The sequence below is a fragment of the Nelumbo nucifera genome, chromosome 1, assembly GCF_055504915.1.
Source record: "Nelumbo nucifera cultivar China Antique chromosome 1, China Antique-T2T, whole genome shotgun sequence".
Lineage (NCBI taxonomy): Eukaryota > Viridiplantae > Streptophyta > Magnoliopsida > Proteales > Nelumbonaceae > Nelumbo > Nelumbo nucifera.
Genome location: NC_142649.1, coordinates 48,804,191 through 48,825,523, shown reverse-complemented (window position 1 = coordinate 48,825,523; position 21,333 = coordinate 48,804,191). Strand labels below are relative to the sequence as shown.

The 21,333-nt window shown below is 37.6% G+C and overlaps 1 protein-coding gene and 1 pseudogene across 2 annotated transcripts in view; one reads left to right on the top strand and one right to left on the bottom strand.

Annotated features, from left to right (window-relative positions):
• Nucleotides 1-2,399: 2,399 nt before the first annotated feature.
• LOC148803230 (pyrroline-5-carboxylate reductase pseudogene) lies at nt 2,400-4,338 on the bottom strand (annotated as a pseudogene).
• The window catches only part of LOC104590570 (uncharacterized), a 95,442-nt gene continuing 78,354 nt past the window's right edge, over nt 4,246-21,333 (top strand). The window contains exons 1-6 of one of the 2 annotated variants that reach the window (XM_088896660.1): nt 4,246-5,045; nt 5,733-6,096; nt 6,208-6,294; nt 6,401-6,491; nt 6,972-7,038; nt 15,185-15,228. In XM_088896660.1, the coding sequence (XP_088752786.1) occupies nt 4,911-5,045; nt 5,733-6,096; nt 6,208-6,294; nt 6,401-6,491; nt 6,972-7,038; nt 15,185-15,228 (788 nt within the window). In that variant the 5' untranslated portion in view covers nt 4,246-4,910. The remainder of the gene's footprint in view (nt 5,046-5,732; nt 6,097-6,207; nt 6,295-6,400; nt 6,492-6,971; nt 7,039-15,184; nt 15,229-21,333) is intronic. The other variant, XM_088896659.1, reaches the window with a different exon arrangement.

Genomic DNA, 21,333 nt, shown 5'->3' with positions numbered 1-21,333 from the left:
AATAGCTTATGTAATGTTGGGTCCTTCCAATAGGCTTTATCATAATTATCCCCCGAAGCCATTCCTAAGTCCCTATAAACATCATTGCACAAAACCAATCATTTTCATTTGTCAAACACCTCTTTGTAAACTGTCAAACAATTAGATTTATCACTAAGAAAAAAACTCAAAGCAGTAAATAACTTGAAATAGCTAGCTTCACCACCATTTGGCTAGCATCTGATATGTTTTTCATTTGGTTAAAAAAATAAGGAATAAGATAAATGGATATGACAACCATCAAGCTACAAAATACATATTACAAGACTTGAACCTAAAATATTAACATCAAGCTACAAAACACAAATGCAATTAATTGATTTAACTGCATTTGTATTGCAGATGACCCAACGACTACAAGATAAGTACAGCAGTAGCTTTCGAGATCATCTCCTAAAATTGTGTTAGATCCTTTCTAAGAAACAAAGGAGAGAACAATTGAATGAGAAATTTAAGGCTTTGAGGCTTCTATTTCCGAATCCTACAAAGGTAGTGACTACTCAACTTGAGGTTTTTTTATTCATGATTTCTTTAATTTGGATCTTTGTTTGTTCAATTAATTTGTCTCCTGTATCCAAGGCTGATAGGGCCTCCATAGTGGGAGATGCAATTGACTACATCAAGGAGATACTAAGAATAGTTGATGAACTCAAGATATTAGTCGAAAAGAAGAGATGGGGGGAGAGGAGGGAGAAAGAAGCTCAAGACTGATGATGAAGCAGTAGGAGATATGGAGGGCTCATCGATGAAGCAACATGGTACACTCACTGATAGGGAGCACACTGAAGAGCTCATGGCTCTAGAGGAAATCCAAAGATATTGAAGTTGATGTTCACATCATTGACGATGAGGTGACCATTAAACTCATACAGTGTTGTAATAAGTAGTAAAGAGAGCAAAATGAACTTATCGGTAATCACTTTCCAAACCAAAGTTGTAGTGGTGTGAAGTTGTTGCAGGAACTCAAAACTGAGAATTGCAAGAAGATGGAGGGTTGAGTCGTGCCACTTGGTCACTCTCCTTAAAACCGTATTTGCCCCTATGGTGCAGCCGGGTGATCGCAAACTGGTCGTCAAGATAAAACAGCCCACAGGCCACTGGTAGGTGTGCACTCACTTACCAAACCTCCACGAACCACAAAAGATTGATGCTTAGATTTCTCAAAAAAAACAAGAATGTCTAAAAAAATGGTGTGTGTAGAATAGGTCGGCCAACACTCTTCAGAGTAGTGCACCTGTTCGAAGAGACACAAAAAAGAAAACGTTTTAAACTAATATAAAAAAATTGTTCTTGAATTTATGGTTTAAAAATATTTGTATTTCCAAATTTGATATCATGGTCCATTAACCCATCTTTTTTTCAGATACAAAAAGGAAAAGACAACTAAAATCAAATAACACCTTAAACAAAAATAAGCAAGAATTTTCCCCAAATCCATTTGCACTCTCATACATTTGCATTAGTGCAAATTTCAATAGAACCTATATTGTTAAGACTTAAAAAGAAAGCTCAACTTCTTCTCCAAGTACCTAGTGCATTGCTTGGGAATTGGGAAAACTTGCAAAAATCCAACCTAAAACAAGTTTGATGAAGTAAATAACAAGGAGACGAAGAGGTCCAGCATTTATTAAGAAGAAAAAATTTCCCAATAAATAGCAACTATAAAACCAAAATGCAGCTTTGTCTATCTCAAACACATCAAACAACTATGATAAACAAATCAAAATGCAGCTTTGTATATCTTAAACAAATCAAACAACTGTAAACAAATCAAAATATGACTACCTTTGTCTCTCCCAATTCAGTTTATGATGACAAGGTGATCAGTGTTTTTCTCTGTCTATCTCAAAAATCTGAACTGGGTTTCCTATGATATAAGGTACGGGAAGAGAAAAATCTCTCTCTCTCTCTCTCTCTCTCTCTCTCTCTCTCTCTCTCTCTATATATATATATATATATATATATATATATATATATATTGAAGTATCATTTGAAGAAGAAGAAGAAGAAACGCATACCTTTGCCGCTTGTTCACTATTGGCTAGGCGTCTGGCATAAAGATGCTACTTTATCCCCTAAAAAATGAAGAATGCAGTAAGAAGCAACGTGAGAGATTAGATGTGTAACAATGAAGAAGCAAAATGGAAAGAAAATAAAGAGTTGAGGTCGTGAACATACCTAGAGCAATTTATAGACGCGATCATCTTTCTCGTTCAAGAGAGGAAACACAAATGAGCTTAGGTTTTTAGGTTTGGAGTTAAACAGGGGCAAATTGCATCATTTCAAAATTATTGGGGGTATTTTCAACCTTCTGAAATGTGTTTTGAGTGTGTTAAGAGCCAGGCCACAAGCTTCTGGTTTCAGATTTGAAAACACATTTCAGACCAATCTTCATACGCAACACCAAATGAGTCTAGCTCTAAAAAAGCAAATTTTTCAGACACCAGATCATTGAAAAGCATTATCCAACACCACCTAACTCTAAGATATTTCTCGGCTACGTTGGTAGAAGCAACAACAACATTCATTAGGACACCACAAAAAACACTCTTTTCTAACTCATGCATCCCATTAATTGCAGTTCCTCCAGGTGATGCAACATCATCAATCAATTGACTTGGATGCTTCCCTATGTTATTGGTCATATATGCTTCTCTCAGAACTGTTTGAGAAGCTAGGTCCAATGCAAGATCTCGTGGTAAACCCACAGCTACTTCTCTAACAACCAAATATTTATTGCAAGGACCAGTACCACTCAAACCAGTAACTACATCAAATAATTTCTCATTAGCTCTCCATGTGTTTCCAATTGCTCCAAACAAACTAACTATGAGTTCACCATCTTATTTTTTTAGTAGCTACTCACAAGCACATTATTATTGCTACTTAACCAACTACAACGGGAATGTTTGGCATCACCCTTGTAATTGGGTTGTGAGCATGTGGCCAACCAATCTTGAAAATCAATTAATTTTATTCCTGTAGAATAGATACAAAAATTTTCTTCTTTGGAAGCAGTGGCTTTAACTCTAAAGCCAGATTTTAACAATTTGAGGTATGTAGAGAAAATCACCACATCATTGTCTTTAGCTACCTCCCATTTGTGATTGAAAACTATGATGCCAAAAGTGGTGAAACCTTTGTTGTAATCAACATCCTTGCAAGCAGTTCAAGTCCTTGAAGTAGGACAAGATACCTGCTCTAGTCACTCCTCTAGCGATTCTTTCTGCCATTTTTCCAGCTCCAATGAAGCCAATCTTGTAGTTGTCAATGGGAATTAAGTCATCATTGCTAAGGCTTTTGACATTCTAAACCTTTAGTTCTTGGTTCCCATGTCACCACCGATTTCCTCTTCTACAACCTTCTTCCCAAATGTATGATCTAATTCTACAAGTTTTTTGATGCTTCCCACTTGTAGTCTTTGACATTGTTGACACTATGTCTTCCTACTCTCTTCTTCCCTTGTCTTTGTTAGGAATTGAATATCTCTCCTTTGTCTTTTAAAATTGTAAATGACTATCATAGTGTATTATTGGGTTTCTGAAAAAAAAATAGCCATATGTGAGGTCACATGCAATTTTTTAGTAAGAACGTATATGCAATTGGTAACATAAAGGAGGTCTTTGTTTGATGACGTCAGCCGATAGGGGAGGCCTTGTTACATTTTGAAAAGAGAGAAAAGGTTCTAGTATTTATCATAAAGGTCCAAGGAGGTTCAAGTCATTATAAATTATAATATATATTTATATGGGTAAAAGTAGGGGTGTCAATTGGACTGGATTTGGTCCAATCCGATCCAGTCCAATGTGAGTCCATTATAAATGGACCAGGTCTAATCCAATCCAATGAATGTTTTAGACCAATTTAAACCGGTCTAATTCAATGTTTGGACCATCTAATCTGTTCAAATTCATTTTGATTTAGATTGGTATCAGTATTTTATCTTATATCAATGGATCAGATATTTCCTTAGTCCAACTCAATCCAATATAAATTTGTTACTTACGACCAGGTCCAATCCAATCTAATATGTCTTGTTCGTCCATCCAATCCTTCAAATTGACATTTTTTACAAAATCAGTCCATTGACACCCTTAGGTAAAAGACTTAAAACCTCCCTTGACATTTTTTTTAAATACTAAAACCTCCCCTATCTTTTCAACTTAGACTAGAACCTCCCCTTATAAACAGGGTTTTTGAACTTCAGAAAGAGTACATCGTAAAGAAAGGCATCCCTTATTACAGGAACGTTGCGGGAATGCGGGGGAGTAGAGAGGGAGAAAGTGTGTTATCGACCATTCAAGCGAGCCTATCCAGCTGATTCTGGACCAGATTGCAAGGATAGATAAGACAGTATCAGTAGCTATGAATCGTAAGTTTATGCTGCATCTGCATGGGTTGTTAGTAGAGATTGAGCGAAAAGAAAGCAGAGGAATGGCAAGGAGAACACCTAAGCGGTTGATACCAGAACAATGATCAAGGCCGAGTATCTTCCACTATTTCACCGGACTGCAAAAAAAGAATCATAGATACATATAGAGGCACAACAGCCGTGAGAGTGTGATACAGGTTGACTCCCGTGAGGACTGAATCAAATGAATTTTGGCGGGTTCAAAAGAAGACGCAGATGAAAAAATGAGCTAATTCGAAGAACTCATATGGAGATTTATAGTTTTAAAAGCAAAAGCGTCAGAACAATTGACAATTGTTAAGGTAGAATACAGAATTAGCTCGTTTACAAGTGATGAACAGATGTGGGCTGTTCTTATTTGTTGAACAGCCTCGAAATCAGCGTACTAAGTGCAGTATATTTAGGCTCCAATAAAACAGTCTTCGACCTTATAGCAGCAGCAGCGAGAAGAAGAGCGAACATGGGAGCCATAAAAGATGGGACTATTTCAGGGACTCTGCCAGAAGCCAAGGTTTTTGCCGTGCATTATCCAGGCTACCCTTCGTCTACCTCCCGTGCCGTTGAGACTCTTGGCGGACCCGAAGCAATCACCAAAGTATTAACTCATAATAAGAAAATTTATCTTTTGAGTCTTTATTTTTTGGGGTTTTTCCTTGATCTGATTCGATGATGGAATTCACTGCTCACGTTTTTCTTAGAACATGAGCTACCCCGCAGCTTAGAAGCCCCATTAGGGTATTATCGTTCATGGTTTATATTTTAGCAAGTAATTTGACTGAGAAATCTGCTTGTAGCCAATCCTAAGTCTATTCTGAAGCATTTTTTTTTTCTATCCGATGGTCTAAAGTGTTTTTGACCATTCAGCATTTTGCATACATGGTTTTTTTTTTTTTTTTTTGTATCGCAATTTTAAAGTTGCAGTTACCTTTATTTCCTCCTTGAACTATCCCCGAAGTTTTATGTGAAGTCTTTGCTGTTTATGCTATTATTGTTTATTATGATCACCAAATTGCTGCCAAAAATTGGGAAGTTGGTATAGCAAATAAATTGTGAAACAGAAGAATTTTACTAAGTTGCTTAAGTCTTGTGCTACTTAGAGATTAGAATTCATGCTGGTTTTGTTTTAATTGTAGATGTGCTTAACTTGTTCATTGTTTTTAAATGGTTAAAGGGCAAGTTACTGATACAAATAGAGGAAAATGGTTCTTTATTATTGGAAAGAAAAGAAATATGAAGTCTTCAGTTTTTTTTTTCTCCTAATCTGTGCCTGTCACTATTGCAGGTGCGCAGTTCACAATCAAACTGCTTGGAACTTCGTTTCCGCCCTGAAGACCCATACTCACACCCTGCATTTGGGGAGCTTCACCGCTGTAGTGGTTTTCTTCTTAAAATATCAAAAAAGAAATTTTCTGCTGACCAAAATGCTGTAGCTTCCAGTATCATGTCTAAATGTTTGTCAAAAGATGCAACTAGTTCAGTCCCAGTTCCATGTGATAGTGAATCCAAAGAAGTGGAAGAAAGGAATCTACCTGAAATTGAATCGACATCTTCTAATAAAGATAAAGAAGTCCAGATGCATAAAAAAATGTTGATAAATCTATATGTGGATATTGTTGCTCGGGTTTCTGAAGCTTATCAATTTAATGGTTAGGGCGGAAATATTTGTACTTATTGTACCTCTTTCTTTCTAGAAATGTTGTTTTTTCCCTTCTCCTTTGTGTTTTCTAGAACTGAGTTGTTCTGGTTTCTTATTGAAGGAATGGTAGACTACCAACATGTTCTTGCTGTTCATGGTGATGTAGCCAGAAGGAAGAGACGCTGGGTAGAAGTGGAACCACGCTTTGGTGAAGTTTATACTGTATTTGGTTTAAAATTCGGAACATAGACTAATTTTACTTGATGTTTTATTAATAACTTCTATTTTGTCTTCTTTCTTATACCATCTTACAGAGAAGGGTGGTCTTATAGACATTGATCTAGAGGATTTGATGATGCTGGTACCTCCAATTTTCTCGCCCAAGAACATTCCAGAGAAATTAGTGTAAGATGCTTTAGCTTTTCATAATTACATGTTATGGATACTCTTTTTATCATCTGTTAATTATTTTAATCTTGAACCTCACTTCTGATGATTTCAGTTATAGTTCACAATTCAGATACATCTCAAGATGCAAGTCTTTTTATGCTTCTTTTAAATTTTCAACAAATGAAAGACTGATCTGAACTTATCCTGATTTTATTCTTTCCCTTTAATGTCTTTTCATTTTTCTGTTAAAATTTCAATTGTTTATTCATTTGAAATCTAAATCAGTTAAGCTACACTGTTAAACTAGAGTTACAAGTCATGCAGAATGTTGGTCTATCCTTTGACCTTCATATTAATTGTTTGGTTTTGAAGTACTTGGATGTTAAAGTACTGAAATATGTGAGCCAAATTATATATTGCTCCATGAAATACTTAGACTCTTCTTTATTCATTTCTGATTTTCATATATTTTGTTTGTTGTGCTGTACCTTTCAGTTTAAGACCATCAGGACTGTTGAGCTCGAAAAAGAAACAGGAGGCAGTTGTACAAAATCGTTGGGAGGTATATGTTTCTGATGATTAAAAGTTGTAGTTTTAGTCTCTTTCCATGAATCACTTTTTGTGTACCCTTATGAATTATGCTAAGGTCCTTGTATACTGGTTCATTTTCTTTTCAGACTAAGTTTGCAGAGAGCAAAATAAAACAGGAAAAGAAGTTCTTTGAGCTATACTTGCAGATTAACGAAGTTAGACTGTTTTTCTATTCATCATAGTTGATGTGGTATGGACCTGAAAAAAGAGAAAGAAGATAAAAATAACCTAGGAATTACCGAATTAGCACCTGAACTTGTCCAGGAACTAACAGCTAGAAGAACTATTTGGAGTCAGCACCAAAGAGCTTCTTGAAGGAATCAGCACCATTGAGAAAATTAGATCACTTAAGTGTTAGAAGTAGAAAGCTCAAAATTTATTATTTGATGTCAAAATATATTTATAGGCAAAGTGGAGAAGGTTGGCCAGCAACTTTTGCTTGTTTTCCTACTCTGGAACAAACTAAGCAATGCTAGAAATTGGATGAATCCCAGTTAAATTAGGACTCAAATAAGAGAAGTTTTAGATAACTTAAAACTAGAAATAAGAAAAATCCTACTTGACTTAGGACCATGACTCTAACCTACTAAAATGACTCTGGCATGCTAGTATGACTACTTATCTAATTAGGAACACCAATTCCTAATGTAATTAGGAATGCAGAACTTCTAATCTAACTAGATAAACTACTAATGACTCAAACAATCAGAAGATGGCTACTGAAAGTAACATCAATACCTCTCTTCCCCAACACCTAGAGTAAATTTTGGGCTCTTAAAAACAGCAATAACTCTACAATCCATAAATAAATATGAAATAAGAAAACCTATGTGTGACTCATTGGTTCTTGCATCATTCTCCCCTAGTTAAAAAAACTTGTCCTTGGGTTTTAAAGAAATTGAAGATGAAAGTTTGGTTAGGTCCTATGGTAGAACAAACCCTAGTTATGAAAATTTCTTAAGTGGCTTCAAAAAACATGGGTTGTAGGATAGACTTCTTGTACATAACCAAGAAAGGATTTTCATGTAGTATCTGTTTGAACTATTAGTGTTGATAAGTGTGTCTATTTGATCTATCAAGAAAAGAAAAAAGTGTGTCTATTTGAACAATTGCCTTCCATAACCATCTTGACTGAAGGGTCTGCCTGTCTTTTGATAATTCTTCAATGTGTTCCCCAGCACAAACCTTGGATCTGAAATGCCAACTGGAATATCCGATTCATCCTTCATGTTTTCAGCTGGCTTAGAGTTAGAAGCTTCAAATTAGTCTTACTATTAGCATAGACCAATACATCTTGAATGTTAGTATCTTATAGTTCTATTAATACTTTGACATTTTGCATCTTAATTTCCTCAATTTGTCGCATCACTACACTTTCTAGAGCAAAAAGTGGCGATGGAAGAAGAGAATAGTGGAGAGGTGATTAGGACTGTGCAGGAAAGAGATGAAGTTAGAGTTGAAGAAGAGGGGGAAAGCTGTCAAGGAGATGAGGTGATTGGGTTTGTAGGGGCAAAGGAAACAAGAGACAAGGAAGAGCTGGGAAGGGACAGAGGAGGAGAAGGGGATAATGGTTTAGTGGAGGAGAAAGAAGGGGAGAAAGGAGCAGGGAATGAGGGAGGGGGAAGAGAGGGTGTAGGAAGTAAGAGTGGGGGTGAGGTTAGAACTTACAAAAGGAAAAGATGTAGAACTTTTCCCTCATAAGAAAACAGAGAAAGGGGTGGGGGGGGGGGGGTGAAAGAGGATTCAGGGGAGGACTGAATAAGGAAGTGGAAGTCAGCAGAACTTTGGGTCTATTCTTCTTGGGAAGGAAGGAGTTTGCGAAGGAATCATTCAAGTCTATGGAGGAAAGGAATGGGGAGAGATGTGATTTAGACCAATAAAAAATAGTAGAATAATTTAGATTGTAGCAAAAGAAGTAGAGAAGTAGAAGAAGACAAGAAGAAGAAGAAGGAAGAATGGAGAAAGTTGAAGGAGTTCGGTAATCTCCTCTTTTCCCACTCTAATCTTTTATTAATCTTACTTAAGTTGCATAATTTACAGGTCTGCCCTTAAGTGGGCGTCCACCTCATCGGCATACTTAGAAAACATAAACAAGAATTAAAGGCCCATTAAGAAAAGGTCCATTAAGAACAAATAGCAAGAAAGAATTAGTCAATAAGACACTAATGGGCTAGGACCCATTCAGCCCAGTCTCTATACACCCCCCTCAAGCTGAACATAGATATCAATCATGCCCAACTTGCTTATATAGTGAACAAACCTTCCTTTAGGAACACCTTTTGCCAAAACATCAGCCAACTGTTCTTCATAAGCAATAAATGATAGTCAGACTTCTCTTGAAGCAACTCTCTCATTGGCTTCTCATAGTCTATACCCAGTTCTTCTAAAAGTGAACTTAACCACAAAAGTTCTAAAACTCCATGTGCCATTGCCCTGTACTTTGCTTCAGCTGAGGATCTAGCCACTAAAAATTGCTTCTTACTCCATGATACAATGTCCCTTGCTACCATAGCACAGTAACTTGAAGAGGACCTCCTATCATCAATACATCCAGCCCAGGCAACATCAGTCTATGCTTCCAGCTTCATGTGTCTATGCTTAGCAAACAAGATACCTTTCCCTGGAGTCCCTTTTAGATAGCATAGAACCCTCTTAGCAGCTTCTAAATGTGTATCTCTAGGAGAATGCATGAACTGGCTAATTACACTAACTGCATAGGAAATATCTGGTCGAGTCATGCAAAGGTATAATAACTTTCCAACCAGTCTTTGGAACACTCCCTTACCAGTCAACAGTTCACCATCAGTAGTTGACAGGTTATGATTGAGGTCTATAGGAGTAGAAGCTGGTTGGGCACCTAGTTTGCTAGTCTCAGCAAGAAGATCAAGAACATACTTCCGTTGAGAAATGAAAATACCATCCTTAGATCTGGCAACTTCAATTCCCAAGAAATATCTGACTTCTCCCAAGTCTTTAATTTCAAACTCAATGTTAAGAAAACTTTTGAGACGAACAACTTTCTGAGTATCATTACTAGTAACCACAATATCATTAACATAGACAATCAGAAGGGTCACTAAGGAATCTCTCCTCTTAACAAACAGGGTATGATCCGACTGAGTCTGTGCACCCAAAAGTAACAAGAGCAGCCCGAAATCTGTTAAACCAGGCTTTAGGAGATTGCTTAAGGCCATAAAGGGACTTCTTTAGTTTATGGACCTTCCCTTGCATCTCCTTCCCATACACCCCTAGAGGTAAAGACATATAAACCTTTTCATGTAGGTCCCCATTCAAGAAAACATTTTTTACATTGAATTGATGAAGTGACCAATGAAAATTAGTAGCTAAAGATATCAAAACTTGAACTGAAGTCATTTTGGCCATTGGGGCAAAAGTTTCTAGGTAGTCAACACCATACATCTGAGTGTATCCTTTAGCAACTAAACGGGCCTTAAATCTTTTAATAGTACCATCTGAATGATACTTGATAGTGAACATCCACTTACAGCTAACTGGTTTCTTTCCCTTAGGCAAATCCACAATTGCCCAGGTATTGTTCTTATGCAAAGCATCTAATTTAGTCACCATAGCATCCCTTTGTTTTGGTTTGGACAAGGCTTCTAGGACAGATCTAGGAGTCACATGTGTGGAAACAGAGGCAAGGAAGGAATAGTAGGAAGGGGAAAGAAGGCTATAGGATAGGTGTTTGGAAATGCATTGAGCTGTACATTTCTGTTTGCCTTTGCGAAGAGCAATAGGGAGATCAAGGTTAGGGAAGGTATCAAAAGTGGTAGAAGAGGGCTGACTTGTTACATTAGTAGTGATGGGAGGTGCAAGAGGTTCATCTGAAGGTGTAGAAACAACTTGCATGTCCCTGAGTCTTTATCTCTGGTACCACCTTTGGATAATAAGATGGGAAGAAAATGCGGGAGGATGAGTAGGAGGAGGAGGGGGAGTAGGAACATGAGAATAAGAGCCAATAGAGGACTTGATGGGAAATTGTGAAACTAATAACCTTCTACCAGTCTACTGTTCTTTATCTTCAACATATGGGATCTTTTCTTTTCTTTTCTTTTTTTTTTTTGATTGTATGTCTGTAGCTTGAACAATTTCCTCTTGATTAACCAACCACTCCCTCTCCACCTTCAGTCTTGAAATGCTATTCTGTTTTTATCCTAGCTTTAGCATAATAGTGGAAATATGCTGTACTTATGTCTTCTGCCTTGTTCCACAAATCCCTAGATTTGCCCCTCCGACACACTTCTTCTTGTGAATTAACTCAGTCATCCCTGCCTTAAATCCTTCTTTTTCTACTTTGGCCACTCTACTTGGTTGCCCCAACTCCTCCATCCTCTTCAACTGCACCATTTTACTTAGAATTTCCTTTCCACTAACTTCAATGTTACCAAATGAGTTCTTGTTCCAGTTCCTAATCTTGCCTCTTAGATCTTGTAACTTCAACAAGTGTTCTTGTTCTACCACTTCTCATGCTTAATTCTTCCCACCAATTTTCTACTAATTGAAGAAATTCAGGATGCTTCAACCACATGTTTTCAATTGTAAAAAGCACCAATCTCTTCTCCACCAAAAATTCTCTTAATAAAATTGGTTTATGGTCGGAAAGAGGGTTAACCAAGGCATCTTGAACCAAATCTACATGTAGTTCCTCCTATGATGATGAAAATAGAAATCTATCCACCCTAAGCATAGTAGGTAGTTCTTGTCCATTAGACCAAGTGTACCTTGTGTCATTCATTGGGGGATCAATCAAACTCATTGATGAAATAAAGTTTTCAAATAGCCTTATCCCTGAAGATAGTCTGTGATCTCTCTCCCCTTTTATTTCATGTACTCTTCTAACAATATTGAAGTTGCTCCCCAATTTCTTCTAGTTCCATCCAAAGTATACTCTCAGTCTCTTCATTAGGACCATGCACATTGGTTAGCAACAAATTTTCTCCATCTTCTTTGCTCTGAAATTTAATTGATTAAAATAATCTTTTAAAAACCTCTATTTTGGTGAAAACTTTTGGGTCCCATCTAGTAATTATTTCCACCTGATAAACCTTTTTCTTCTATCATCTTCAACTCACCAATATTAGGTCCCCAGCTTTTGTTCCTTCATATCATATCTATTTTTTTTTTCTTTTTATTTTTTACAATTTTGATTCTTTAATCATCAAAATCTCCCACCACCTCCCTATTCCTCTCCACTTCTCTTAATTTTCTTCTTTCTTTTTTCCTCTAGGCCATAGTTGTCAAGGTGATGCCTAGATGGGTGCGTAGGTGATGTCTAGGTGATAAGGTGTTCTTGGAGGGTTGCCACACCCAGACACCAACATATTTATATGTAAGACACCACATAATATTTTTATATTTTTATTTTATTTTATTAATAGTATTACAATGGATAACTATGTCTTCCCCCATCTTTTGATTAATAAATTTTCCCTTTTCTTTTTGAAAAAAAAAATACAATAGGTATTGTTAGACTAAATTATTCATATTATGGATTTATAGTATTAATATTATTATTCTTATACTACTTTGAGGGTGGGCCTTGGTGCAATGGTTGGGTTACTCCATTGTGATCTCGGTGACCGGGGTTCAAATCTTGGAAACAGCCTCTCTGTATGTGCAGGGATAAGGCTGCATACATTTGTCCCTCCCCACACCCCACATTGGCGGGAGCCTCGTGCATTGGGTGCCCCTTTATTCTTATACTAGTTTCTTTTAATTATTTTCTTATTTGTTTGGGTTCGATCAACACACAAGCCGGTGACATGGTCTTGAACACTTTAGGACTTTAAAACTTGAATTGATAAGTAAGCAATAATTTGAAGATTTTATCCAATTGAGACACAAGAGCAACCAATAGGACTTCTTGCTAGGACCAAAACAAGGGCTCATCCCTTATGGTTTGCATGTTTTTCTTTCTTATTTTTCTTCTCATAATTATGTTGATTTTCTATCTTTTGATATGGGCTTTATACTTATTTCATGAGGATTATGGTAATTATTAGTTAAACATCACTGCTTATTACTATGAAGCCTAAGGGAACTACCCTAGGATTTATACTTTTTTATTTTAAAAACATTTCGCCTAGGTGACTAGGCAACAAGGTGCTCCCCTATTGCCTAGGTTCACCTTGGTGCCTTGAGACTCTGCTCTAGGCTTTCAAAAATTCTCTTAGCTGCTTCTTAACCACCCCAAATGAAATATATCCAACTTCTTCCTAATCTGTACTTTCCTCCTAACGATCTCCTTTAAGTCCACTTCGCTTCTGACTTTACTTGCCTCATTTATAGGCGCCTCTACTACACCATCTTGACCAATTATTGTAGTTTCAAGAGTAGCTTTCCCAGAATTACTGTCCTCTATTGGTCTCGTGCGGTAGAATTTTCTTCTTTAAACTCTTCTACCAGAACCAGAGGGAGCAGCCTTTCTTGCTTCAGATGCCTTTTCTTGGATATCTTGATCTTTTAGACTATATTTTAAGCCTTCATCTTCTCTTTCACCACTCGTTGCCCTTGACATCCTATGTTTCACTGAGAGAGAACCTTTAAGTACCTCCTTATCTATATTATGCGAGCTGCCTACCTTCTCTGCATCAACTTGTACATCTTCATTAAAATTAACAGCTGTACTCTTTGGACCTTCAACATATTCTTCTGTACCCTTCACCTCAGCGATATCTTGAATGTGATTTCCTTCCACAACCTGAGACAACACATTCTTCAATCTCCTTTCTGATCTCAGTCTACTGTTTTGCCACTGCATTGCCTGCATCATCTTCAGCCTGGACTTCTTTGTTAGCTTCTCCCATATCAACTCTTCTTTGCTTATTATCTTTGTTCTATTTGGTTATAACCCATGGTTATTTCTCCTTGTCCCTTCAATATGTATTACTGGATTTATTAGGTTGTTAGATCTTCCACCTTACTTCAGTAGCGTGACCCTACAAATGCCTTCTACTTCTTATATTTCTAACGTTATATCTATGAGCCTGAGGCCCATATCTTGGCCCAGTTCTTCTTTGGGCCCTCCAACTGCCCTTTTTATTTCATTTATCGGATGCACGAGTCTTGGTACTAGATACCTTTTTAGTGTGGTCTCAACCATTCATCTCCTCTAATTTCCTATGCAACATCTTTGTTCATTGGAAATAATTTGTTTGTTGCTATTCTTTTTATGAAACTTGTTCGTCCCTATTGCTAATTACTTTTTTGCCTTTTGTAAAACTCTCCTCTTCAAACTGGGTTTTCCAACTGTTTGTCTTCTCTGATGTTCCTGCAAACTCACATCTGTTAAACACAAGTCAAACACTACCTTGCAACACGTTTGATCCTTCCCTTCTACAACTAGATCAATATTGAAGTATTCTCCTGCTAAAATTAACTGCATTGATGTGAGAATTACTTCTTTATTTTTAGTTTCTATTAGGATTCTTTCCTCATAGGTTTTCTCCCATAACCTATTCTTATGATCAATCCTCCTGAACCTTCCAAAAGTATTTCCAATGGTGATGAAGGTTTGAAGACACCATGCACTGCAAGGAATTCCAATTAAATTAATCCAAAGAATTACCTCCCAAAAACTTCCTTGACTGTTCCAGCTGATGGGTACCACCTTCTTAAGCACACCTTTACAGCCCATTCCTGAACCTGTTCTTCATCTGGGATTCTTGGTCTGTACTCTGTACCAATGAATCTATCAATCAAACATGCATCCAACAACTCCAATGTCTGTCTGACCTTTCTGACATAGATGACAGTCACGTTTGCCCTTCAGTCTAGGGTGCTCCATTGCTTGATACTTAATCTCCTCTGGATCATTGGTACCAAGACTCAGACCAGCATTCTTTTTAGGTGGTTGAAAATTGAGAGAGAATTTTGGCAAGTGAGCTAAGAGTTATCTTGCAATCAGAATCTTTCTACACCTTTGATGCTTCTCTACTTTACTATCCCTTTCTTCCAAATGTTTCTATCTAATGATTGTTTGCTCTATAAATTTAAATATTTAACATTAACATTTCTTTTCAGCTTATGTTGTAATCTCATAATGGTGGGGATCACTATGTTATAACTAAGATGCTTGTTGTTCTCTTTCGTTGCAGATGGATATTGAACCATGCATCGCCATTGATTTCAACATTGAAGATATCCTCGTTGTTTTTCTAATGCTACTTGTACTTGTCATCTATGTTTATAAAGAATTTATAATTCAGTTGCTTTTATTTGAGCTCTAGGATTTAAAGTGACAAAATTATGTTTTTCTAAGGCACATGATATTCCTACATCAATCAAGCATCTTATGCCCAAAAGTGAATTAATGAATTATTATATTATAGGTGCGTTTAGACAACATGATTCTTTGGTGGTCACATTGTGAGTTCATGTAACAATAGACAGATTCATCCCAAAGGAGTAGTGATGCTGAATTTTGATGGCTGTTTTTTAGGGAGTCCAAGATCCTCATGGTTTGAAGGTACCTTTGGGATTGAATTAAGAAAGATCCTACTTTCTTTTTCTCAGTTCTGTTGGTTTGTGTAGCACTATAGGGAAGAGATAAAAAAACACTGTTCAAGGACTAGGCTCAACAAAACTTTACGTGTAGGTCACATTGAGGTTGAAAGGGATTTGCAAGTGATCATGGTTGGTTTAGAGATAAGGCTGAAGGTCCTTGTGACCTCTAACATGAGAAATTTAATCTATGGTGTCAAATGTGAACATCTTGCTGAGGTGATGTGATCTATGCTTCCATTTTATGCCTAAGGCTTTTCTCTAGATTTCTGTTCCCTTTGTTCTTCCCTCTCCTCTTCCTAGAGCCTTCTATCTTTAGTAGTTATAGTGTTGTTATAGTTCTTTTTCTTGGTTTAAGTTGGTAGGTTTATAAACTAGTACTTTGTGGCTACGTTGTCCTTTCTTGGAAGGCAATAGTTGGTGTGTTTTCTCTAATTAAATCAGGAATGATGTCCCTTTTAGGGACAAGGTCAAAAAACTCAAAATTTGGGGAGATCTTTGGGTTGAGGAGATGATGCCTTTGAAAGATATGTACCCTTTTCTTTTCTCTATGTGAAACTTCAAAGGAAATTCTGTTTCTGAATTCATTGTTTCTTCAGATTCTTTGAAAGGTTTTGATTGGAATTTGGGGTTTAGGAGAAAATTTAGAGTGTCTGAGTTTCAGTTGGTGGCTAATCTGTCACTAAACCAGTTTGGAAGAGAGGAGAGAGAGTTTCAGGGGTGTCTAAACAGTTTACTCGACCCCCATCCCAAAGAGCCATATATATTAAATAATATTAAGAATAATTACAGAGTACTTGGAGGACTAAAAGATAAAAAAAGGAAAATACAAAAGAGTCCTTAGAGGGGCTGAAATATAAATACAGAGAATATGAAAAGAACAAGACTATGTACAATGGGAACTATAGTAATACAACACATCAGGTTTCTTCATACTCCCCTGATGCTGGAACATAAGCATCAGTTTGCCTACAAGAAACAGATGTCTAGATCTTGTCATGGGCTTCGTAAATATATCAGCAATCTGCAAGTCTGAAGCTACATGAGGAAGAGAGATGGAGCTAGCAAGAAACAAATCTCTAATGAAGTGACAGTCCACTTCAATATGTTTAGTCCTCTCATGGAACACTGGATTGGATGCAATCTTTACGTCACTAGTGTTATCAGCATAGAGAGGAATAGGAATGGGAAGATGGACACCAAGATCAGCAAAGAGAGATTGGAGCCAAACGATCTCATTGTAGACAGAAGACATAGCCCTATATTCAGCCTCTGTAAACTATTTGTTGTTTCTTGCATTTCCAAGAAATGAGGGAGTCTCCCATAAAGACACACCACCCTGAGGTAGACCGTTTGGTTTCAAGGCAACCTGCTCAATCTGCGTCAGCATAGGCCCTCAACTGAATAGGAGAAGAGGAAGAAAAGAATAGTCCCGGAGATAAAGTACCACAAACATAACGAATAATCTGATGTACAACAGTCATGTGGGGTTGGCGAGGAGTTGAAACAAATTGGCTCACAACTTGAACCGCACCAGAGATGCCTAGACAGGTTATGGTGAGATAAATGAGAGAACCAACAAGTTGCCGATTTTGAGTAGCATCAGGAAGCAAGTTACCTTCTGTCTTAGACAACTTAACGTTAAGCTTTGGAGGTGTATCAACCTGTTTGGAGTTTGTAACACCGGCAAGTTTAATAAGATCAGGAGCATATTTCTGTTGACAAATAAAGTAGCCTTGATTACTATGTTGAACCTTTAATCCCAAGAAAAAAGGGGACCCAAGTCTTTCATATGAAAGGAATTGTGAAGAAGAGATTTGAGTTCCTGAATTTCATCCTCATCATTTCCTGTCAATAACATATCATCGACATACAACAGAAGAATTGTGATTCCTTGAGATCTTTGATGGATAAAGAGAGTGATTTGAAGTACTCTGTTTATATCTTGCACCAACAACATCCCGAAATTTCTCAAACCATGCCCGGGGAGTCTGTTTAAGGCCATATAGGGACTTCAACCGATAGACAGGGAGGGATCACAATTGTACCAGGTGGAGGTTTCATGTACACTATCTCCTTTAGTTCACCATGAAGAAAGGCATTCTTCACATCTTGCTGATAAGTAGCTCATACTTGAAGAAAGCTAGTGGATTTCTGTCTTAAAGAAGAAAGGGGAGAAAAGATCTAGGTTTTGAAGAGAAGAAGGGAAGAGGAAGAGAGGAGAAGAGAGGAGAAAAGGGGTTCGGTTGATGAATTCTGACGCCCCATAAACTTCATTATATAGTTTTGGTTCCTTACAAGAATAGGAGATAAAAGATAAATTCTAGTCCTAATAAAACAAAGATAAATTCTAGTCCTAACAAAACAAAACATAACATGGATAAGGCTAGCCGACCCAACTTAAAAAATAATTAAAATAACTAGGTGTGGGTATGGAACCACACACACTAGAGGCTAAGTGTGGGAATGGAACCCCACACTCGTGGCTACTAACTATTTCTACACTCCCCCTCAAGTTGGGAGTAGATATTTGTCATGCCCAACTTGTGTAAATCTGTCTCTAATTTGATTTTTGTGTCTGCTTTGGTGAAGAGATCAACTAACTGCATGTCTGAGGCAATGTAAGGAAGGCACACTTCTTGATGTGCAACTCGCTCTCGGATAAAATGTTTGTCAACCTCGATATGCTTAGTCCTATCATGCTGTATTGGGTTGTGGGCAATATTAATTGCAGCTTGATTATCGCAATACAACATCAGAGGCTTCTCATAATCAATTTCCAACTCATTAAGCAAGGATCTCAGCCATAACACTTCTGCAACACCATTGGCCATGGATCTGTGTTCTGCTTCTGCACTGGAGCGAGCAACAATATTCTGTTTTTTGCTTCTCTAGGAAACAAGATTTGCTCCTACAAATGCACAATATCCAGAGGTGGACCTCTTATCATCAACACATCCAGCCCAATCTGCATCTGTATGCACTTCTATTTTCATGTGATCACTATTCCTGAAGAGTATACCTCTCCCTGGACATCTCTTTAAGTAGGCAAGAATTTTTTCTACTGCAAGGAGGTGGGTGGTCCTAGGAGAATGCGTGTATTAGCTAACAATACTAACAACATAAGAAATATTTGGCCGAGTTAGGCAGAGATAAAGAAGTTTCCCAACCAGCCTTTGGTACATAGCCCTGTCCTCAAGAAGTTCTCCATTTTCTACACTTATTTTGTGGTTAAGCTCAATAGGTGTGTTAGCAGGTTTCACTCCTAACTTTCCAGTTTCTTCTAATAAGTTCAAAACATACTTCCTTTGAGAGATAAAAATGCCATGCTTAGATCGGGCTACCTCAATTCCTAGGAAATAGTGCAATTCCCCTAAGTCTTTCACTTCAAATTCCTTGTGAAGATGCTGTTTAAGAGTTTCAATTTCACTAATATCACTCCCTATTATCACAATGCCATCTACATAGACCGCAAGTAGAGTTGGGGAAAGACCTATCTTTTTAAAGAAGAGAGTGTGATCTGACTGAGCCTGTATGTAGCCGAATTTGTCCAAAGGCAATCTAAACCTATCAAACCAAGCTCTCAGAGATTGTTTCAGCTCATACAAGGCCTTTTTCAAAAGGCAAACTTTCTTTCTTGCTTTTGTACTATAAAAACCAGGTGGTAACTCCATGTATACCTCCTCTTGCAAGTCTCCGTTGAGGAAAACATTCTTAACATCTAGCTGAAATAGTGGCCATGAGAAGTTCGCAACAATGGATAGTAGGACTCTGATAGTGTTCATCTTTGCAACAGGTGCAAAGGTTTCCATATAGTCTATGCCATAAGTTTGTGTGAGTCCCTTTGCAACCAATCTGGCTTTATACCTCTTTACAGTAGCATCGTCATTATATTTCACAGTAAACACCCATTTTCATCCAACAGGTTTCTTTCCTTCAGACTGGTTAATTAGTCCCCATGTGTTGTTCTTAACAAGAGCATCCATCTCTACTTGCATTGCTTCCTTCCATTCAGGTATCAAAAGGGCTTCTTGTGCTTTTCTGGGTATAGGAATAGTAGCAATAGATGCCAGGTAAGATCTATAGGATTTTGAGAGACAATCATAGGAAAGGAACTTGGAGATGCAATGGGTAGTGGATGAGGTGCAACGGTGCTTCCCTTTACAAATTGCAATTGGAAGATCAAGGTCATCTGATGGTGAGGGTTGTGCATCTGTAATAGTGGGATCAACTGTGGGAGCAGTAGTAGTGTCTGGATCTGGGGTTGTAGAAGATGTTGGAATTGACCTGGATTGCTGTTGAACAAAAGAATCAACTTGCCTCCACCACTTTCTGTGATACACTCTTAACTCTCTGCATTTTTGACAATCCTCACCCTCTTTACAACTCTCCCCCTTGGTAACTGGGACAGGTAAAGGAACTTTTGGGGCTGAAACTGAAATCCCTTCTTCACTACTCTCCCCCTGAGGAGAAGCCCTATAGTAGTAGGGCATATCCTCAAAAAAAGTAACATTCATGGACACAAAACGTTTCCCTGAAACAGACTCATAACAACAATATCCCTTTTGATTTTGTGTATACCCAAGGAAAATACACTTAGTAGCTTGGGGATCAAACTTGGAGCGATGAGGTCCAAGGATTTGAACAAAAGAAGTACACCCAAAAGTTGTGAGGGGAATAGTGAATATGTCCTTATTTGGATATAGAAGACTGAATGGAGTTTGCATGTTTAAAATGTTAATAAGGTACATGGCTGTACGGATTGCATCCCCTCAAAAGCGTATGGGAACATTAGAGTTGAGCATGATGCTTCTGGCTACCTCTAAGATATGTCTATTTTTCTCTTAACAACCCCGTTTTGCTGAGGTGTATGAGGACAGGTGCTCTGATGAATGACCCCATGATCAAGGAGATAGGATGCCAAGGGTTTTGCAAAGTATCCTTGGCATTGTCAGATCTAAGAGTCTTGATCTTGGTTTCAAATTGGGTTAGAGTCATCTGATGAAAAGTCTGGGTCAGAGAAGAGACCTCATCTCGAGAGTGCATAAGGTAAACCCATGAGAAACGGGTATAATCATCAACAAATAACAAGAAATATCTATACCCCCCCCCTCCCCATGGGAGTATGATATGGCCCCCAAACATCGGTATGCACAATTTCAAAAGGAAGGTTGCTTCTTTTATTATTCAAAGGATAAGATAATCTACTGTTTTTTTTTTTTTTTTTTGAAAGCTCACAACTTTCACATTTCAAACTTGACACTTCTACTAACTCAAATAAGTTTGGAAAAAGACTCTTCAAAGACCCAAAAGATAAATGACCTAAGTAGTTATGCCAAAGCATAAACTTACTCCAAGACTGAGAGAAACAATTTCCCCACTTCACTCTGCTTTCCCTGTGAATGTTCAAGTAGGTAGACTCCATTCATCTCACGACTAATCCTAATAACCTTCTGTGTTTCCAGATCCTGAAAAACACATCGATCAGGGAAAAATGTTACTGAACAATTTTAATTCTTAGTGATACTACTAATTGAAAGCAAGTTAGCACTAAGCTTGGGAACATGCAAAATTGAGGATAGGGTGATGGCATCAGACAATCTGATGTCTCCCTTGCCAAAAATTGGCACAAGGGAGCCATCAACAATAGAAATTTTGTCTCTCCCAGAGGATAAACAATAGGTGTTAAACAAAGTAGATAAGCTGGCCATATGGTCTGAAACACCTGAATCTTTTACCCATA